This window comes from Rhinoderma darwinii, chromosome 11 (genome assembly GCF_050947455.1).
Source record: "Rhinoderma darwinii isolate aRhiDar2 chromosome 11, aRhiDar2.hap1, whole genome shotgun sequence".
Lineage (NCBI taxonomy): Eukaryota > Metazoa > Chordata > Amphibia > Anura > Rhinodermatidae > Rhinoderma > Rhinoderma darwinii.
The window spans coordinates 52,010,660-52,032,519 of record NC_134697.1 but is presented as its reverse complement, the minus strand read 5'-3'; the positions used below and the strand labels follow the sequence as shown (position 1 = coordinate 52,032,519).

Genomic DNA, 21,860 nt, shown 5'->3' with positions numbered 1-21,860 from the left:
TAAGTTTGCTCGTTCATCTGCAGATCGTTCCCCTGTTTACACAGGACAATTATCGGCAACGAGCGTTCTATGAAAGCTCATCTGCACAATAATCGCCCAGTGTAAAAAACCCACATTTGATATTAATGGCCACATTTGAAAATACCCTTAGAAAAGTGTTCTTGAAAGACTTGCACATGCAGCTCATCCAGGGAGCACGCTAGGGTAAAAGCTGCATTGCTAAGAATGGGTGAGGGAATGTTACCAACTGTGTCAGTGCTTAAGCAGGGGGTTTAAAGCGTACCTCATGCTGCAGCGACCTTAATAGAGGTCATCTTCGTAAATGGTGGATTGCTCTACAAAGCCTCCTGCTGTTACAGGGCTCCGTCCTCCTGAAGTCACATTGAGCTGAAATAATCAGCTGCCTGTCACAAAATACACAGCGCTCATAGTGTGCGTCGTGTTCTGAAATGGCGCCAGAATGTAGGGGGTTCCTTTCTGCTTTCTGGCCAATGCCATGGAAACCTGTGACTACTTGACGTCACAGGCTTCCAACAGTCTGATGGGGAAGGAGGTGCATGCTGGGAGGACATGATCTGTGTCCTTCCAACAATCATCTGTATGTAGATCACTGCTAAGGCCTCTTGCCCACTTCAGTTTTTCCTTCTGGGTGCTATCCGTTTTTGTCACTGATAGCACCCTGACCTATTCATTTCAATGGGCCCATGCACACTTCCGTTATTTTGACTGATCCTTTGTTCCGTTCTGTCAAAAGTAGAACATGTCCTACTTTTGGTCAGGGATTCCGCGACTGTGGAGCCCATAGAAGTCAATGGGTCCGTCAAAAAAACGAAAGGCTTCAGTGTGCCGTCCGTTTATGACCGATCCGTTGCCTTAGCAACGGCAGAGCGTGCCAAAGTTCACAGACTGGGACAAGTTCAAAACCTTCTGTTTTCTTAACAGGAGCGAAACAGAAGCACAATGTCCATTTAAAACAAACACGGAACGGACACTGAGGAGTGCACACGGAAACCAAAACTGACACACGGATCCGTCAAACGGCCGAGAAAACGGTGAAGGATGCGTGCATGAGGCCTAATAGTTATCAAATGACCAGCAGGGATCAGATCAATACTACCTGTGATCACACAGGTCATGTGATCCCAGCATCCTTCAGATATAGGGAAAAAAAAAGTTCAAAATATTAAGAAAAAAAGTCTGTAAAATAAATTCTAACATCTCCCACATGCACAGTCCAGAACTATGTTCTGTGACGCAGATGCGTATATTCATATAATATCACAATGTTATCACATCCACACAAATTGCCAGTTTTTGCCTCTCTATAGTATATTATAAAAAGCACACGAGACTTTAATACTACGTCACCATAAAAATAAACTTAGAACAATGCTGCGTGTGAATCTAGCCTTAAAAGGAACTCTCTAGGCATAACATCGGTTTTGCTTAATGTGCAGGACCTAAGGGGTGAGTCATACCAAGTCCGAAAACCTTTTAAGACTATAGATCATTTTACTCTACAGACTGTTTTCTTTTGATCTGATGATAGTCTGTAAAAGTTTTTGTTTTTTTAAGTTTGATAATTTTTTTTTCACCTTTTGTGCTCTTACTAAATGTCAACAGAATCCAGTGACATCTGAAGATCAGAAGTCGAAGGAGAATGGAGCCGGCTTTTGATGCATCTTTCCCTCCGGTCTTGGAGAGAGAAGAATGTTTATTGTAATACAAATCATGGTTTTGGAGTGAATCGAGGTGGGATGTAGTTTTACTTGATATTTAATGGAAAAAGGCTGTATATAGTTTTATGAATTTGAGGAGTCGCCTCTACCACAGGATAACGCAGAATATACATATTTTGGAAATATTTAGGATGAGTTAAATGTTAGCAAAATAACAAAATTAATTGTGTAATAAAACATATATATATATATATATATATATATAAATATATTTTCCTTTTGTTATCCCTTCCACTTTTTATGTACATATTAAATAAATATCTAATATTGGAAAAGATTGCAGTTTATTTTTATCTGGTCTTTTAATTGAAGTGGAAATTCCCTATCGATTTAGAATACTGACCGGGCAATAACATTGTAGCCTCATAACAAGGTGTGGAATGCATTTGAATTACTGGTACAAATACTTTCTTTAGATTTTCCCTGTTTGTGTTCAGGGCCTGTTCTAGTAAAGGCCAATAAAATGCCACTGAAGAATGTACCACTGGTTTCAATTAAAGATTTCTCCCCCTCATTGTGCGGGCTACTTTGTTACCTGGATATAATGGCTGTTCAATGTGTAATCTGCACACATACATACACACGCACGCACAAAATGACAACCATCAAATGTTACTCTTTGGATACTAAGATGTACCTCCAGTAACATGAGGTTTAGAAATTGTTTGCAGTCTCTTGAAGTTTAGCCATTTGTGGTTCTATTCACTGACCAGACTGGAGATCTAATTCTACAAGTAGATTTTTTTTTTTGTCCACGCCACCAACCACAACCCTTTTGTAGGGTGCAGTCACACGTGGCGTATTTGCATTGGATTTCCGTAGAGTAAAAATATGCTTCAGAAAACAATTTATGCCTATGGGAAAAATATTGGCAGATTTCTCTACTACTTGTGTTGCAGGATATTTTTCTCACCTGATCTGCGTTTTGATATTAAATAATTTTTTTTGTTAACTACAGTTAAAAATAAGAGTGTACCGGCCCCACGGATGTAAAAAAAAAAAAAAAGGTTCTTGGCATCTGTCAGGTAAATAGGGCCACATGGATATATTTAGCTATTCAAAAAAAAAAAATCGCTACTTTGCCAGGGTAGGCTTTATTCACATCTGCATCGGGACTCCGTTCATGGGTTCCCTGACGGAAAGCTCAAACAGAAACAACAGGTTTCAGTTCGTTTCGCCATTGATTTCAATGGTGACGGATCTGGTGCAAATAGTTTGTCACCGTTGTGTAAGGGTTCTGGTTTTTTGATGGAATGAATAGCGCAGTCCACTACAATATTGATTTAAGGGTTCCGTTGTTATGACGGAATGAATAGCGCAGTCGACTACATTATTGATTCAATCAAAAAAACGGAACCCTTACACAACGGTGACAAACCTAAACCATTTGCACCAGATCAGTCACCATTGAAATGAATGGTGATACAAATGGAAACCTATGGGTTCCCCTGACAGAAAGCTCCGACTGAACCCATGAACTGAATCCCGATGCAGATGTTAAAGCCTTTGAGGACAATTCTACCCAGAATTGAAATCTGTGCGAAACACGACAAGTGTTAAAACCAAGTGTAGACCATGAATAACATCACTTTGGGATAACACGCTGGGTCTCATTTATTTGGGCACATATAAGCATTTCTGTTATTTTTATGGTAACTACACTCCAGAAAAGGGGAACTCCACCCAAAACCATCATTGTTTAAACACAAAAAAATTATTTTTTTTTACAGAGAAATAAATGTAACATTGAGGCAACCACAAATAGCATATGGTGACAGAATTCCATTACTTTAATCTTTCATTACAGTAATGATAAAGAAAGCCGGTATTACAAAAAAATATATTTTACAGATTTACATACAATTTACATGAAGTTTAAACCTGAAACTGAACAAACTAGTCTGCATTTACATCATGTTTTTAAAAATAAATATTTGCTTTTTATAGTCCTTCATGATTTGAGTCATGCATATAAAAATATATGGCTAATATTTGAATTATGTTTTTCTATGTGGAAGCCAAAACTGTTTTTTTTCTAATAGAAAATATGTTTCAAATTCTTAGTGTATTAAAGGGGAATTCCCAGAATCAAAATTTATTACCTGCCACTTTCTATCCACGGGATTGGTGATAATTTTCTGATCACCGGGACCCAATTGCAAGAACAAGGATGCAGAATCCCCTGATCCTCCTGACTGCACCCCCCAGAGCGAAGAGGAGTGGCCGTCAAGCATGCGCCCACTGCTCCAGTAAAAGTCTATGGGAATGGCAGTAACATCTGCGCGTTGTATGACGGTCGAGCATGTGCGCTGCCACTCCATTCAATGTCCTCCTCACTAGTGTTGAGCAATGTGGAGGAACAGGGGGTTCGGGATCCCGGTTCTCACAATCTGTGGCGGTCCCAGCAATCAGAAAATGATCACCTTTCCTGTGGATAGGTGATCATGTTTTGATTCTGGTACATCCGCTTCAGACAGCATTTAGAATCTAATGTTACATTTTTAGGTGACCACATTGACCTACCACTATGATAAAGGTACTTGGGTGAATGCTTAGTCTTTCAATGGGGCAGAAAGCAATACATGGTCACATCCAGACGGCCTTACTACAGCCACATTGTAGCATATGTATTATGCTAAAATGTAAACGCTTATGGCCATCTATAGGCACTATCTTGATCGTTCTTGCTCGTAGACAATGTGATAGATTCTTCAAGCAGCATATAATCTCCCTTTCGAAAGGCACAGATGAGATAAATGACTTCACTTTCCTTTAAGGGGCATCTTATAGATTCTCTAGGATTAAAATGTTACCTGTCAAGGTCTCGTATGCTATTTTCTGTGTACAAAATAGATCTAATAAATATATATATTATAGCAAAGAAAACGGCTTAGGCTATATTCACACGACCGTGTGATAGCCGCAAAAGAAGAACAGCCGTTTAGCGAACAATGAAGTTCTATGGATGTATTCACAAATCCGTTTTTTTTTTTTTTTTTTAAGCGGACCGTGAACACTGGGTGTCGGAATAGAACATGTTCTATTTTCGGCCGTTTCATGGCCCAACGAGCCCTATACTAGTCAAGTGATCAGTTGTTAACAGCCTTTTTTTTCAGAAAACCATCACTGTGAAAAACTAATAGTATCCGTTTTAGCGGCTGTTTTTTTTTCCCCCACTGTCGTGTGAAAATAGCCTTATCTATTCAGCCCTGTTCACCCAAGGAGGCAGCGGCTTCCTTATAACAAGGCATAACATAAAAGGTAGTTTCTATTGGCTCCATGAACAAAAAAAATGTTCGTCTGTAATTGAGGGAGGTGAAAAGAGTACAAAACCGTGATAGCTCGGTGTTTTGCTACATTAAACTTTGTTCCTGAGTATATACTATACGTTAATAGCAGGAGTTAACTGCATTAGGGAGCTACAAGTAAGCAGTCCTTCATTCTTGTTCCCAACGTTGACTTCTAGGTTCTCCAGAAATGTCCTTTTCTTTAGTTTCTCAAAAATCACAGAAGTATTAGATGCCAAACTGATCCGGGTTCTGAGAGAAAAGAAAAATAAAACATTAAAAATGTAAGAAGTTAGTGGCTGTGAGAAAACCATAAACTATCTTTGTGATGTAGAAATTCATAAAGGTCATGTGCATGAACACTATGGCGCCACTATTTTTTTTTTTTTTGTCCCATAGAAGCAATTCTATAAAAATTTGGAGGCACAGTACAGGCAGATTGGTACAGATTCATAATATGGCACCTATAGTCTCACATCTGTTATATAGAAGTGTGCATGAGTCCCAAGTATGCTACACTGGGTAATTTCATTTCACCTTAAATACCCAAAACATTTCATATTTTTGTTTATTCATACACTGATAAATAGCATTACATAAAAATATTTATCCTATATTTAAAAAAACAAAACATGAACGCTAATTAATCTCTGTTCAACAGCCACTGAAGAAGATTTGGGGATATTTGTTGACCGTAAACGTAACTTTTGCAACCAGTGCCAGGCAGCAGCTGCCAAGAAAAAAAAATCATGGGATGCATCAAAAGAGGCATAGATTCTCATGACAAGAACATAGCTTTGCTTCTATATAAATCAATAGTCAGACCACACATAGAATATTGTGTATGATTTTGGGCACCCGTGTATAAGAACATCATGTCTGAAATAGAACGGGTGGGTGCAAAGGAGGGCGACCAAGATAGTTAAGTGATTGGTGGAGATAAGTACCAAGAAAGGTTACTTGGGGCTATTCAGTTTAGAAAAAAAGACAGCTTAGGGTCGATCAGATTACAATGTACAAATATATAATTGGACAGTACAGAGTTCTAATAGTTTTACACCTAGGCATGTAACCATGACAAGGGAGCATCCTCTACATCTAGAGGAAAAAAGGTTTCACCATAATCATAGATGGAGGTTCTTTACTGTAAGAGCAGTGAAACTTTGGAACTCTCTGCTACAGGATGTTGTGATGGTTGCTTCATTGAGCAAGCTCAAGGAGGGCCTTCACGCCTTTCTTGAAAAATATTAAATATTACATTTTATGGGTTCTCTGAAGATGGGACATTAATTCAGGGATTTATTCTGATTGCCATATTTGGAGTCAGGGAGGAATTTTTCCCCCTAATAATGCACTTGGCATCCGCCTCATGGGGATTTTTGCCTTCCATTGGATCAACATGGCAGGATTATAGGTTGCACTTGATGGACCGGTGTGTTTTTTTTAAACCTTGTAACATATGCCATCTCGAAAACCTACAATTTAGTCTAGTTTAAGAGGGGGGCTACAGTTACACCCAACAGTACGGTTGGTTGTTTTGCGGTTTTACCCGGTCCTCATCACTAATGTTCCCACTGGTTGTCATTCTCAACCCAATTCACTTCAGATGAGCAGGAGGCTGAGGATGCATGACATCTCAGGTCAGTATATGGAAAAGGCAGCATGAAACAGTTGCCGACCTGGTCATGAGATGCAGCAGGAAAACGCAAAAAAATAACATGACATTTTATACGAGAGGAATCCATTCCTAACTTACCGTGGAGATTCAATTCCACTGTCTCCGGTAGTGCTATAGTTTTCATTTTGGTTAGCTTCCAATGGATTACTCTGTGTGTTAAATAACTTCAGTGTGTGCTCATAACATGTCCTTCCGTCTGATTGTTGTCCTGAGTTCTTCACGGGTTTCTCGTCACTTCCTTTAATCGATGTCTGGACAGTCTCTGCCATAGAGTTACAGTCACTGGAATTGCAATAATCAAATATACTTCCTTCACAAAGCTCAGGAGGTTGAATGCATTCAGCAGTATCGACATCCACTTCTTTATGGTGGAGAACGTACTGAGATAATGGATGACAAGGACTTCCTTTTACATGTAGAGCAGGCCTAGTATAACTTTGAGAACTGTCAGAAGAGAAGACAGATGATGTATAGTCTTCTTGGTGATGGTTGGCAGAAGAACGTTGATGTATTGAAGGCCTCTTTGGTTCCCAGTGGTTTGGTGATGTTTTTAGCACGGTATGGCTTTCCTCACGAAGATCATACAAATTGTGCATATCCAGATTCCTATTTTGCTTTAACATTTCAAGGTTCTGACACATTCCAATATGTTCATCTGTGTCTCCTTCAAAGTAGAAGGAACTTGAAGCATCATCATTGTCCTCCTTTTTATAAAATATCGGCCCTTCCTCAACAAGCTCGTCATTCTGAGAAATGGAAAATTCTGTGTATTTTGATAAATCTTTACTGTTCATTTCACTTGCTGAATAACTGCCATGGGATTCGGGCTCATTTTTCTCTAATGCACCAACATTGGATCTACCAAAACTTTTTGAAGAGCTTATACTTCTACAAAGACTGGTTTGTGCATGTTGTAATGATTCATGAATTGAGGTCATCTTGTTACAGTATGGCACAGCAGAATAGGGATTCCCTACGTCATGTTCCCAAATCATTTCTGATTTTACCAATACCTTTGGTGGATTGTCACCAAAAAGAGGACTTCCTTCTTCACCCGGCAAACCTTGTTCTTTGATTTGTTTAAACTTATCATCTATCCTCAGGGTACTGCATTGAGGGTAAAGAGGGTATTCTCTTAAGTCGTCTTTTTCATTTATCGGCACGATCTGATCATGGAACAAATCTTCACAATATTCGTCTTCAGGCCTTTCAGCTTTTAGATGTCGGATTCCAGGTTCAGCATTTAAGCCTGAGCAGTCGAGTGACTTTGGCCGTAGCATATTTTTTCTGTTCTTTCCAGATCTGCATTTCTTAACCTCTTTTATAGGTTTGCATTCACTGATATTATTGTCATCTCTGTAGGAGATCCCTTCAAATGGATTACAGATTTGTTTTTTGTACAAAACCTTAGGCTGGTTACTATTTTCACTACCTGGAGTGAATCCATCTGGAACCCTTATGTCGTCCATCACATTGGACTGGTGCAGTAACTTCTTTCCAACATCTACTTGTGAGGTCAATTTTCGGGTACACATGTCTTTCTTATTTTTTTCCTTGTTTGACTGCACTTTTTTGTGGTACTTTGATATTCGATTGTTTTTCTTTTTGTTACTTCCTCTAAGATTATGAGCATTTTTGTTTTTTAAAATCTCTGTTGAGGTTCCTTTACTGAAACACTTTTTCTCTTCCTCAGCTTTCTGCATCATCATTGTATGTTTCATCAAGTTGTCCACAGTAAGGACAGGGTTGATGCGTTTAATTATCTCATGTTCTATGTCTCGAGGGATATTATCCAGATTCTCTTCATCCCTGACAGGCCATTCTTCGGGTGGAAATTGTGCTGCGAAGCTCACCAACTCTTTTTTCGATTTTTCTTTCTTGGCAACGTTGCGCCAAAACAGACTGATTCCAAATTTCTTATTGCACTTTTCTTTTAGTAATTGTTGTTGTGGTTTAGTTTTACTACACGTGTGATAGTCCCGGGATGTGGATGTAGCCTGATTTTGAACAGAAGGCTTTGAATCTTTCACAGACTTATGTTCTTTACCATTACCCTCATTGATTGACTGCTGCCCCAGTATATTATGGGTGGAGTTGTCAGAGAAGCAGCTGCAGGACCTGCAGTGCGATACTGATGGAACATTCGCTTTGGTTAGATCAGCACAACTCTCCATGCTGACTAAATAAGTGATGGCTGGTGGAGAGATGGGACTATCCTCCGCTGCCCCACACTTAGTGTTTGAAACGGTCTTTCTAGTGATAAAGTAAGTCTGTGGAGTCACAATAAAGTAGCCTTCTCCGGTGTGGTAGATTTTCCTTTCTTTGATTAGTGTTCCAAGAGTAGAATACAGAATCTCCTGAGATGGTGTCGCTATACCTAGAAAAGCAAATATTACCAGTCATTATTATGCCTAATATAATAAACACGTCAGAATTGAAAAAAATAAAAAATGAGCATTCAAACAGAATTTAGTAGCTGAAACCTAGGTACAATCTACCTTAACAAAAAAAATCAAATAACTTTATCCCAATCCTATGACATTTTGCTCTACTGCTGCATTGCCATTTCAGATGGCTTCGGAGTTAAAATCTTCCAACAGTCCTGCTTGTTCAGTGTCTACAACACTCTGCTTATGTAACTCTTCAAAGAACGCAAAGCACGAGACAATGTACAGTACCTTGCATTATATGAGCAGTGTTAAGAAGGAGTCTGTCAATAAGTGGTCAGCTATTTTCAATACCAACCAGCACATTTATGAATGCAGCTCTGGCAGTAACTCAGGATCCGTACATGATAAATCTACAAAGTAACCGCTTTTTATGTAGATTATATTGGATTAAAATCTGCATAATTGCTTTAAGGCCCCTTTACACACCACAATTATTCAAGCCACTAGTAAGTAGTCGGTGCTTTTAAAAATAGTGTTTCAATTTATTGCTCTTCTTCATTTACACTGGTCTATGACGAGTGCTCGCAAACGAATAAAACATCACGAAAATTGGCCCGTGTATGCCGGCCTTTATAAGACATAACACCACAAATATATGTGCAGGTCATGATGACACTACGTCAGTTGCTGCCTCAAGTACACGCCACGGATATAGATTACCCATTCTAAATACAGACGGCAAATGGTCAGCACCTGGATAATGTTTTATCAGCTGCTCCATAAGGGATTCCTGTGTCACCAGAATCTGTGCTGCGTTCATATCAGATATAGCACAGCATAGAACTTCTGCCAGGGGAATGAACTGAGACTGAGATACGGGATTCATCTGCATTGGAGACACATCACCTGCAAGGAGAGAAAATAGGATGAGAGTCTGCCGAGCAAACAGTGCAGAGATACTGACATAATGAGCATTGCGTAAAAAGCATTAAAGTCAAAAGTAAAAAATAAAATAAAAAAAAGTGTTCGTATCGTACAGTTGTTTTTAACAGCAATAGATGCTATAGATTATCCCCAGTTTATTAGCCATGTCCTTACCAATAATAAAATTTGCAACATACTGAACACTGGCTATGGTCAGAACATAAATGAACAAATACTCCACAGCATCACCTAGAGGTGGAACAGTGCAGTAACGATATTTAAATTCACCTGCATTTTATTCCCTGCCTAGTTATGTAAAAAGACCTCCAAATAACACACGTTCCTGAAATAAAATAAAATAAATATATATATATATATATACACACACACACACACACACATACACAAATATATATATATATACACACACACACACACACAATAAAGATATCGCCAGCTCAGCTTCTCTACATACATCAAGTTTCCTGTCCACTAATCCTATTAAAGCACAGACCGCTTTGCCCTAGAACAGGAATTCTCAATCTTTTTCTACTGGGGCCTCAAAAAATGTTGATGTCGGTACTACCCATTGGTTGTAATTTTTACAAATTTGCTCAATCTAAACTTAACGTTTAGCTACTCTTTAAAACTGGTCTCCTGAACCAAATAGAACGTTAAAATAAGCACAAAAGGAATCAATTATGCTGCTAAACCAGAGATTAGTGCAATAATAAAAAGGCCTGTACAGCATAATAATCCCATCTACCACATTTGGCTCTCCCCAACCTCACGATTTGAGAAGCTAGGAGGATAGAAAATGCCAATATGATGTGAAATAAAGAGAATGGGAGGAACGGAGACCCAGTGAGCAAGCATGGCCGCAAGGACTCAGGACTCGGGACTAGAAACCGCATTCTTGTGATCACTGGGGTCCCAGCAGTTGGACCCCCATGGATCACACTTCTACACCATATCCAGTGCATAAAAAAAAGGCATGAGGATAAGGCAGGCCTACGAGTCCTAATGGCGAGATCATGATAGAGCCACATCTTAGGGGAGACTGTTAAATTGCGCTCGACCTTTGTCTTACAGCCCGCCATTGTCAACTCCAACAAAGCCTGTTTATTGAGAGCTTTCCAAGAGCCTTTTATCCGGAGTAGTTGCTAAGCTACAACTTTCAGGTGTATAAATCAGCAAAAAGGCTTTGTATGGAGTAAAGAAAGACAAACTCCAGCTCTCTTCCCTCCTTGTGAATTTATTTCAGATCTGAAACGTAATACCCACCGCCATGAGACAGGAATGTCCTGAGAAAAGCCACTTAACGAAGGTGAAAGGGTGACCTGTTAGTCATAGCAAACGCACTCGGCCGCAACGAACTTCAATATTCCTAATCCATCAACTCCTATCAGACGTCTCGTGATCTTATTCGGTACTGGCCTTTAGGAACAAGGACATAACCTGCCGTATGCTTTTAATTATGGAACCAAAAAAAAGTAAAAATCAATTCTTAGGCGTTCAAGTCACGTTAATTGTCAGGAAATCCAAAAACGATTTATGTATAAATCACCACTTTGTGTGTCTCTAAACTTCTATATATAAAATATACATATAATTTTGCAGACTTCGGCTCTGTTCACATTCTATTGTTTAACCACACAAAATAGAGCTGCATGCAGCGCTATTTTGTCCGTCAAAACGATGGACACCAAGACACAAAACCCGATGGAACCCATTGAAGGTAGTGGATTCTGGCAGGCGTCGTTGGTGTTCATCATGGAAGGCATCCGGCCCCTCCAGGTTTTCGTTGTTCTGCTCCTATGACTGAGCAGAGCAACGTAAGACCCTCACGCAGATGTGAACAGACCCTTAGAATTACATCTGAGGGATTTATCTATCTATCATGCAATATTAAGGCGACAATACGGTTTATATAGATTTCCACAGACATACTGTCCAAATATGTTATCAGTCATCAACAAACATGTACATCATGACGACAGACCTTCCAGGCCCCTTTTCTGAATTAGGGTAAACTATTTTTGTGAACGGACGATCCCATGTAGCCCTCTTCTTGGTTCACATACAAATTTGCATGTGTTTTTCAACCTAGTGACCTAGATAAAAAAAATAAAACCCCTTACCTTTGCCTTATTTATGGATCAGAATTCATGCACACTCCATATGCTTACACTACAATGTTGTACCGCTTCTGTACATTTTATGAAAACTCAATAAAAACATAAAAAATAACTAATAAAATACTGACCATGGCAGATCTGATTAAGACATGCACTTTGGCATCAGTTGGAATCCCATAGAAAAAGTGTGAACTTGGCCTTGAAAGCATTAAAAAAAAAATACACACACACGCACGCACACACGCACGCACGCACACACGCACGCACACACACACGCACACACGCACACACGCACACACGCACGCACGCACACACGCACGCACGCACACACGCACACACGCACGCACACACGCACGCACACACCAATGAATTAGATCATCAAAAAGTTAATTTCAGTAATTCAATTCAAAAAGTGAAACTCATTCTATAGATTCATTACACGCAGAGGGATCTATTTCCAGCATTTTTTTCTTTTAATGTTGATGATTAGGGTAACAGTTAATGAAAAACCAAAATTTAGTATCTCAGAAAATTAGAATATTATAGAAGCCCAATTTCAAAAATTATTTTTAATACCGAAATGTTGTCCTACTGATAAGTATGTGCAGTATATGCCCTCAATACTTGGTCGGGGCTCCTTTTACAAGAATTACTGCATCAATGCGGCGTGGCATGGAGGTGATCAGCCTGTGGCACTGCTGAGGTGTTATCAATGCAGCGTGGCATGGAGGCGATCAGCCTGTGGCACTGCTGAGGTGTTATGGAAGCCCAGGTTGCTTGGATAACGGCCTTCAGATCGTCTGCATTGTTGGGTCTGGCGTCTGCCCACACTGCCAAAAGTACCAATACCTGGTTTAATAACCACAGTATCACTTCGCTTGATTGGCCAGCAAACTCGCCTGACCTAAACCCCATAGAGAATCTATAGGGTATTGTCAAGAGGAAGATAAGACACACCAGACCCAACAATGCAGACGTACTGAAGGCCGATATCAAAGCAACCTGGGCTTCCATACCACCTCAGCAGTGCCACAGGCTGATCGCCTCCATGCCACGCCGCATTGATAACACCTCAGCAGTGCCACAGGCTGATCGCCTCCATGCCACGCCATATCGATAACACCTCAGTAGTGCCACAGGCTGATCGCCTCCATGCCACGCTGCATTGATGCAGTAATTCATGCAAAAGAAGCCCCGACCAAGTATTGAGGGCATATACTGGACATACTTTTCAGTAGGACGACATTTCGGTATTAAAAAATAATTTTTGAAGTTGGGCTTATATAATATTCTAATTTTCGGAGACTAAATTTTGGGTTTTCATTAACTGTTACCATAATCATCAACATTAAAAGAAAAAAATGCAGGAAATAGATCACTGCGTGTAATGAATCTATATAATATGAGTTTCACTTATTGAATTGAATTACTGAAATAAATTACATTTTGATGATATTCTAATCCATTGAGACAGACTAGTATATATATATATATATATATATATTTTTTTTTTTATTATTATTATTTTTTTTTATAGTGAACGTTGTCAAGTGCAGCATTGTGTCGACCTTTCCCTCATGAGGACACAATAGAGTTTAGCCTAACCTTACCTTGTTCTCTATTCCGTGAATGATCCCAGTGCACATAAGAACTTGTAACATGATCGGTTATAGTGACATAGTAATCATAGCACATTAAGTACTTTATTCTTAGTATAGTAAGTCTTTATTCTTTGCGTGACTTGACATTTGCTTCAAAAACTTACTACATTTAGCAGTGAATACAATATATCACTGCCCCGCTTACCCGCATGGTGTTTTTTTACACAATGTACAAATAACCATACCAGACAGTGCCATATCTAGGCCAAATAACACTTCCATACAGTTGCCTAAACCATGCAGACCCCACCATATACTGCAAAAATAATATACAGTATTGTCTATGCAGAACTACCACACAATGCCTAAGCAAGGCTCTGTGCACACGACTCTTATTGCCTTATGTCTGACGTATACGGCGGGAAACACTCCTGATGTATACATTAAACGTAGGCTGTGACGGATGCCTAACAGCGGCCTCCCTCACCTAGACTATACTGGTATATGAAAAGAGTATACGTCATGAACTCTCATGGTCGTTCACGACATATACATTAAACAGATACCAGTATAGTCTATGGGTGACATGCCACGGTTAGGCGTCCACTTAATGCATCCATCACACATACATTAACATGGTATCCGTTCAACGTATAGGTAACAAATAGCTGTTGACAAGCCCATACATTAATACCTGTGACGTTTACCTGAGCAGTCCTGATGTACACGATAAACAGAGGGCATAAATATAGGGTGCGCAGAGCCCAAACTAATACCAACAGAGTCACCAAAAACGGTGCGATGCAATGAATGTGCTTGGGTTGCACACCCCTAAATTTGGCAATGGAACTTCTAGGAGTGTCATATCACACATGGGTGTCCGTACAACTCGGAGGTCCTGTCTTATGAATGGCACAGCATTGCATCTATATGCTGTACAAGTATAGGCTCCAAATCTTCTCCTATAATAGTAGGTAGGTTCGTTTTTCCAGCATCAGATTACGGATTATTGACGATTCTACAAATTTGAGACAATGAACCAACAAGGCAGGAGATTTTAGCTCAGAAGGCTGCAAAATTGTGAATGCAGCTACTGACTAGAATAGACGCTGTAACGCGTGACCAGTGTGAGATTAATACAGCAATATATATGCAAAGTTACTTTTTATGTAGATGGTTTCTATGTTTACATTCTGGAGATGGTTTACGTTGTTGGAATGTGAAAATATTTTACCATACGTGATTTATATAGGAACAATATAGTCCACATTTCTGATCAGCAAATGCATCCACTTATGTAGTAAAAGGTGAGGTTACACTGTATATATAGGTGTTATCTAGGATTGAAAAAAAAAATTGTGGCTGAATTCTTCCAAAACAGTGCCATACCTGTCCACAGGTTGTGTGTGGTATTGCAGTTTTCTAATCCTGCATGTTTTAGTTGTTGGTTGATTCAGCGGTGGCTATCAGTTTTGTTACTCCACTGCCCATACATGACTTAATGGGAGATTTAGAACTACTGTCTGGGAGAAAGACTAGAATGTGATTGAATTCCGCTTTCTTCCCCAAAATAAACAGGTCTTGACAGCTTGCAGAAAATAAAAAATTAAACAAAAACTTGCCCGTAATGCTGGATGTATACAGGAATGGCTGCTGCACATTTGTCCATATCTACATCTCTGCGCTACAAGCCTCTTATTGTACAGTTTGCACATGAATGTGTATTATTGACCTAGGGGCGGCCAATTGGATCCTGTTTATCAAACAAACTGCTTGCAGTAATCCCATGTAACGTTGTGGTCAGCGGCTCCTGTGTGGCTTGTGAAGTGAGGGGCCCATTTTGAAGTTGTGAATATATCCCCGGAAACGTGGGCTTAATTGCAAAACAAAAGTGCCGTCTGTGAGATGCTGAATTTCCAACACATGAACCAGTTGTATTCAAGTGTCTGGTGTTTACCAACCGCGACTAACTAACATGTAGAAGCGAGTCATCTGGAGATCTTCCTCTCCTTCAAAAGAAAATAACCACCAATGGCACTATTCATTCATTCTACCAGTAATCAGAACAAGGTTACGTGCATGGCCCTGGACCGAGCTGCCACGTGCTGTACATTTCTCCAAATGAGAAAACAGCTGTAGCCAAAATTATGCCTTTTCCTTCCTGACTTCAGCATCTGGTGCCTCAGTTTCTACAAGTACAAGGAAACATTTTATTTTGCTTTGAAAAGGAAAGACGTCCATAATAGATTCTGATACGTGCAAACAATGGCTGCTTTATACAGAATAGAAGCATCATTTTACACATGTGGGCTCATCAAGACAGATCCACTGTACAGTCCGCCCGGCCGGGTTGGGGAGATCGTCAGGTTGCCCTCTGGTTGGTGGGACTACCCACATGCCCCCTGGTTGGTGGGACTACCCGCATGACCCCCGGTTGGCGCAGGATCGGTTTAATCTCACAGAGTATACTTCTTGCCAATGCTTTTACAAATTGCAACATGACAGCGGTGTCAATGTGTTTACCAGGTGCTGTTACTTAGTGTTAAAATCTAATGACCCTTTGCCCCAGTGTATGTATGTTTAGCACACTACCGACCTATAAACCAGACATTACACGTAACCCATCACAATATTCCTTTTTTCATCACATTACAGAACGGGTACATCCGTACAATGCTTTTCAACTACTCCTAACCTACAGCGCAGAATGAGTATAGCGAATGGGTCCAATTCATTTGTATTTAACCCTGCATGAAACTCTTCAGACGTCATACGGTTGCCAATGCAACTGAACCTCTCAGCGTGCAGGAACATCTCGAAGCCCAATGTCAGTTCAGATGGGGGGGGGGGGGGGAGTGCAACCGGAGGGACACTATACATTTATCCAAGATAATGGATGAGGTATATGCATTTTTGTTGCACTCTTGGTGATTCTCTGAGGACATCATGACTTTGGCTGTCCGGGGATTCAACGATGCTGCTAGTGCACAAATAGCAGATGTGTTGCAGATTTTCCGGAGGGAATTGCGGGCACGACATCCGCAGTGGAAGACTGTTGAATACATTTTTAAAATTCTCATCCACATGCTGCTCAACATTTTCTGCATGGAAATCTGAGCATGCTCCTTCTGTTCTGGATTTTCACCTTTTCAATGTAAAAGAGGTGAAGTTCGCTGGAAAAACCTCACATAACTAAGGTTGCACGATGCATCGAAATATCAATACTATTTCGATGCCATGCACCCTCAAACGGTTCAATACTGTAAATTCACGTTTTTCGATACGAAGCTGTACAGTTTAGTATTGTAAACATATGAATTTAGTTACTAGCGAGATGTGATGCGGCCGGCGCTGCTCTAAGGAATGGCAATGCCAGCACTCAAGACAGAGAACATGTCGGGCGCACTGAAAAACACCCCCATGTTCTGTCTTCAGTGCTGACCACATCACATCATGCTGACCGTGCGAGCACAGCAAGTGTGCGCGCGCAATCAGCCTCGCTCTAATGGTGGAGATCAGAGAAACCTCTGATCTCCGACGCTATTCCCTTCAATGCCACGATCAAAGCTGACCACAGCATTCAAGAGGAAAATGAGAAGGGGGATCTAGGGACATACCATATATGGGCAGACAGCCCAGGGTCCAATGAAGGACCCCAGGGCTGTCTGACCAAATTTCCCGTTAGGGCATACTGGGGTATGTCCTAACAACTGCCTGCGTACTATCAGTGCACAGGATAATGTACCGTACTAGAAAAGTAAAAAAAAATAATAATAATTTGAAATTAAAAAAACAAACATTCCTTACAATAAACAATAAAAGTCTCAATACATAATATACACATATTCAGTATCGTCGCAACCGTAATAACCTGCACAAAAAATGTCCAGCGTCAAAAAACCAGTCCTGCCATTTTCTGATGTGGGGCACATGGTGTTATTAATTTTGAACCTCCATGTTCCTCACATTAATAGTAATTAACCCCATCATGTACCTCACGTGAACATTAATTCAATGTCGTCCATTATAACTGAGAAACATGATGGGGTTAATTACTATTAATGCGAGTAACATGGAGGTTCCACCGTGTGCCTCACATCAGAAAACGGCAGGCGTTTTTTTTTTTTCTGGCAAAGTATCGTTTTGGTATCGAGAATCGCACTACTACACAAAGTATCGGTATTGGAGTCCAAATTCTGGTATTGTGACAACCCTGCATAACACTTGCGGATTTTGAGGCAAAAACGCTGCCGAAATTTGCTAAGAGTGTGGGTAGCCTACCTCTGTCCGTTACCGCTAAACTTCTCAGTACACAGATCGCATGCAACTTTAACGGAATATTCCCATCAAACATTTATGCTATATCTACAGGATATGCCAAATGCCAACCGTCCGTCCCCCGGAGATAAGCAGGAACCTCTGGCAGCAGCTTATCTCCCACGCCTTACTGAAATAACTGCCTATTGGATCCATGTTTGTTTATGGGAGAGTTGGGGAAGTCGACTGAACGTCTATCTCATGTGTATGGCAATCTGTGGACTTGCTTTAAAACCAGTCAGGTATTCCATTTACTGCTCAGCAAACAATGTAGATGACATACGGGATGTGTACAAGGCGACAAGATGAAAGCAGCGACACAGAATTAGGTTGTATTCCTTGACCTCCGTTCTTTGTAGTGATGTTTGTTACTTTCCTCAGTAATTGTGTAAACTGCTAATGACTTCTACTGTTCTTCTCAACAATACCCGAGTGTGGAAAGAAGTGATTCTCACCTACCATAAAGTGTAATTGCAGTGTAGTGCTTTCATCATGACATCAGTGACCAGACATCACATGGACGCCCCACGTGCCCACACACAAGAACGGATCTCTAGATAGAACCAAAAGAGGTCAAACCTTCGTGGATCTCAACCAATGTGGACATTACATAGCCCTAGATCGCCAATAACGCCCATTATCAAGGAGGTGAGATACGATCAGATAGAAGTATGGGCACTGCCATCTTCTAATATCCAATAGTTCTGGGGACGATATTCAATACATAAGGCAAATAAAACCCAAACACAGACTCCTTTCTTCTGATGGGGTGCTGGCTCCAGGAGTGAAGGACCATCTAGAACTTTCTACAAATCCGACCAAGTTTTAGGTCAAAAGTAAACCTCCATAAATCAGGATTAAAAGGAGCAATTTCCATGCACTATTGTTCTACTCCATGCACACTCCTCCTCACTGTGGTTGTGGGGGGGGGGGGATGAGAAGGACTGGGGAGGGGGACTCAGTACCCCCATACTAGTGGTGAAACCCCCATGGATCAAACAGTTCACGGCACCAAAAGAGAAATGTGATTTCCAATCTTCTGTAACTAAAGCTTATAGTCATTGTATGCAACGTTCTGATACGTCATGTTTCAATAATGTTAAACTTTCAACATCTCTGCTTGCCATCAGTGAATAGGAAAATTGTTATTTATATCCAGAAGATGAAAAGCTGTAAAGATTTAAAGTGGCCATACACGTTATATAACGGTCGGCTAAACAGTTATTTCTTCATACTCCCCTATAGCGGTTCGGCCCAGCGTGTATGTTTATTCCATTAGGGAAAGGGGAATAAACTTCCAGAGGTGGGAACATAGGATTGGGCAGGTTAGATTTCAGCATACCCGATCCTTCTTTTCCGGACATCTGCCATTGGGAGAAGAGTCGGGAGACCGACATACACATTACAAAGTTGGGCGATCCTGCCAAAACCGTATGGGCACCTCTCATCCTACTTATGGTTGAGAGCTTCCTACATTTGAATCTAGTCTAGGCAACTCTCTGTGAGACATACATCAGCAGCATAAATCTCTGAGGCTTTGCTACAATGTATCAATATATGTAATAGCCATCGGTCATACATCAAAGTAGTCTCAGAGAATTGCCTACACAGGATACATTGTCACAACGCCTCAGCTACAAAAAGCATTAGGTCTGTGCAGTTTTCCGGACACAGCACGCAATTAGGGATGTTTTAATTGATAACAAGTAGAAATATTGAAAACTGAGAAATGGAAACCCCAAGTACATTCAAAATAATAACTTATACAAGATAAATCTTTGCATAAATACAATAAATAAGACTAGACAACCCAAATAATGTGTGTGTCCCAGCTGGAAATCACTTGTAGCGGATGCTGCAAGCGAAGGGTCTCCTCAAGGAAAGGGTTAAAACGGTGACACAGAAAGTTTACAAACTTTAAAAGGGAAGTGGCATTACCATCAAGTCCCATAAAACCCTGGTACAAAACAGCAAGGACCCATTCCGGCCACCTCGGGTTTACAACATGTGGGAATGGCTACTTTTAGTGCAGTTTGTTTAAACTTCTCAACCAGAACCATTCAGAAAGCTTATTATAAAAAAGAAAACACCGGGAGCCGCGTTAGTGGAACGTCTCCAATGTGGAGTTATTTCATTCGAAACACATGCTCGCAGCTAATGTATCCTAAGGAATTCCAGCCGCAGCAGCTCCTGGGCTATCCCTAAGCCACACTCACATGAAAGATGCCAAATGGGAATGGAAACAGCAGAGAAGCGGCCTCCTGTGGATTTACCACCCGGAGAGGTTTATAGGTTCCTCCCCAACCCAGGACACAAGGCAAACCGCACCAAATGGCTCAGAGGGGTTGTGGCTGGGGAAAACTTATGGAAAACATTATGCCAGTATACAAAAAGAATAGGTATACAGCAGAAAAAGTAGGAGATTTTATATATATATATATATATCACACAAAAGGTAACCCTTGCATAAGTAGCTAGTGAAGTCTAAAGTGAAGCTCTGCTGTAATAAAGGAATGTAATATGAGCAATTCCCAAATATATGGTCTCTAGAAGAATCACTCTATTAGGGCGGATTTACACGAACGTGATATAAGTCCGTGCAACGCGCGTGGTTTTCACGCGCGTCGCACGGACCTATATTAGTCTATGGGGCTGTGCAGACAGTCCGCGATTTTTACGCAGACATGTCCTATATTTCTGCGCTGTTCGCGCCTCACGCACCCATTGAAGTCAATGGGTGCGTGAAAATAACGCCCACCACACGGAAGCACTTCCGTGGGACGCGCGTGATTCGCGCAACAGCAGTAAGAATTATGAATTATGAATGAAAACAGAAAAGCACCACATGCTTTTCTGTTTACAAACATACAAACAGAGTGTCATAATGATGACGGCTGCGCGAAAATCACACGGCCGCGCATCATATAGTGATGACACACAGAGCTGTTAAGTGCCTTTTGCGCGCGCAAAACGCCGCATTTTTTGCGCACGCAAAACGCACACGCTCGTGTAAATCCTTCCTTAGGGTATGTTCACACGGCAGCGTCCGATAAGGCTGAAATTACGGAGCCGTTTTCAGGAGAAAACCGCTCCTGAATTTCAGACGTAATGGCATGTGCAGGCGTTTTTCGCTGCGTCCATTACGGACGTAATTGGAGCTGTTTTTCTATGGAGTCAAGGGAAAACGGCTCTAATTACGTCTCAAAAAGTGACAGGCACTTCTTTGACGCGGGCGTCTTTTTTACACGCCGTCTTTTGACAGCGGCGCGTAAAAAAAATGAGCGTCGGCACAGAACATCGTAAAACCCATTCAAATGAATGGGCAGATGTTTGCTGCCGCTTTGGAGCCTTATTTTCGGACGTAATTCTGGGCTAAAACGCCCGAATTACGTCCGTAAATAGGGTGTGTGAACCCAGCTTTAGGGCTGATTCAGACGTGCGTGGCGTTTTTGCGCACGCAAAACACGCGTTTTGCCTGCGCAAAAGCCACTTACCTGCTCCGTGAGGCAGCATCATATGATGCGCGGCTGCGTGGTTTTCGCGCAGCCGCCATCATTATGACACGCCATTCGGATGTTTGTAAACAGAAAAGCATGTGGTGCTTTTCTGTTTACATTCATCCTTTTGACAGCTGGTGCACGAAACAGGCAGTTCGCACGGAAGTGCTTCCGTGCGGCATACGTGGTTTTCACGCACCCATTGACTTCAATGGGTGCGTGATGTGCAAAATACGCCGAGATATTGACCATGTCGCGCTTTTTGCGCAGCGGACAAACGCTGCGCAAA

At 41.0% G+C, this 21,860-nt stretch overlaps 2 protein-coding genes across 4 annotated transcripts in view; one reads left to right on the top strand and one right to left on the bottom strand.

Moving 5' to 3' along the window:
• The window catches only part of CCAR1 (cell division cycle and apoptosis regulator 1), a 52,149-nt gene extending 49,895 nt beyond the window's left edge, over positions 1–2,254 (top strand). For all 3 annotated transcript variants that reach the window (XM_075841458.1, XM_075841457.1, XM_075841460.1), the window contains exon 25: positions 1,624–2,254. In XM_075841458.1, the coding sequence (XP_075697573.1) occupies positions 1,624–1,677 (54 nt within the window). In that variant the 3' untranslated portion in view covers positions 1,678–2,254. The remainder of the gene's footprint in view (positions 1–1,623) is intronic.
• Positions 2,255–3,648: 1,394 nt separating this feature from the next.
• STOX1 (storkhead box 1) overlaps positions 3,649–21,860 on the bottom strand; it is a 39,039-nt gene continuing 20,827 nt past the window's right edge. Inside the window, exons 2-4 of the mRNA XM_075842701.1 lie at positions 9,848–10,000; positions 6,783–9,081; positions 3,649–5,278 (exon numbers count right to left, since the gene is read on the bottom strand). Coding sequence (XP_075698816.1) covers positions 5,122–5,278; positions 6,783–9,081; positions 9,848–10,000 — 2,609 coding nt within the window. The 3' untranslated portion in view covers positions 3,649–5,121. The remainder of the gene's footprint in view (positions 5,279–6,782; positions 9,082–9,847; positions 10,001–21,860) is intronic.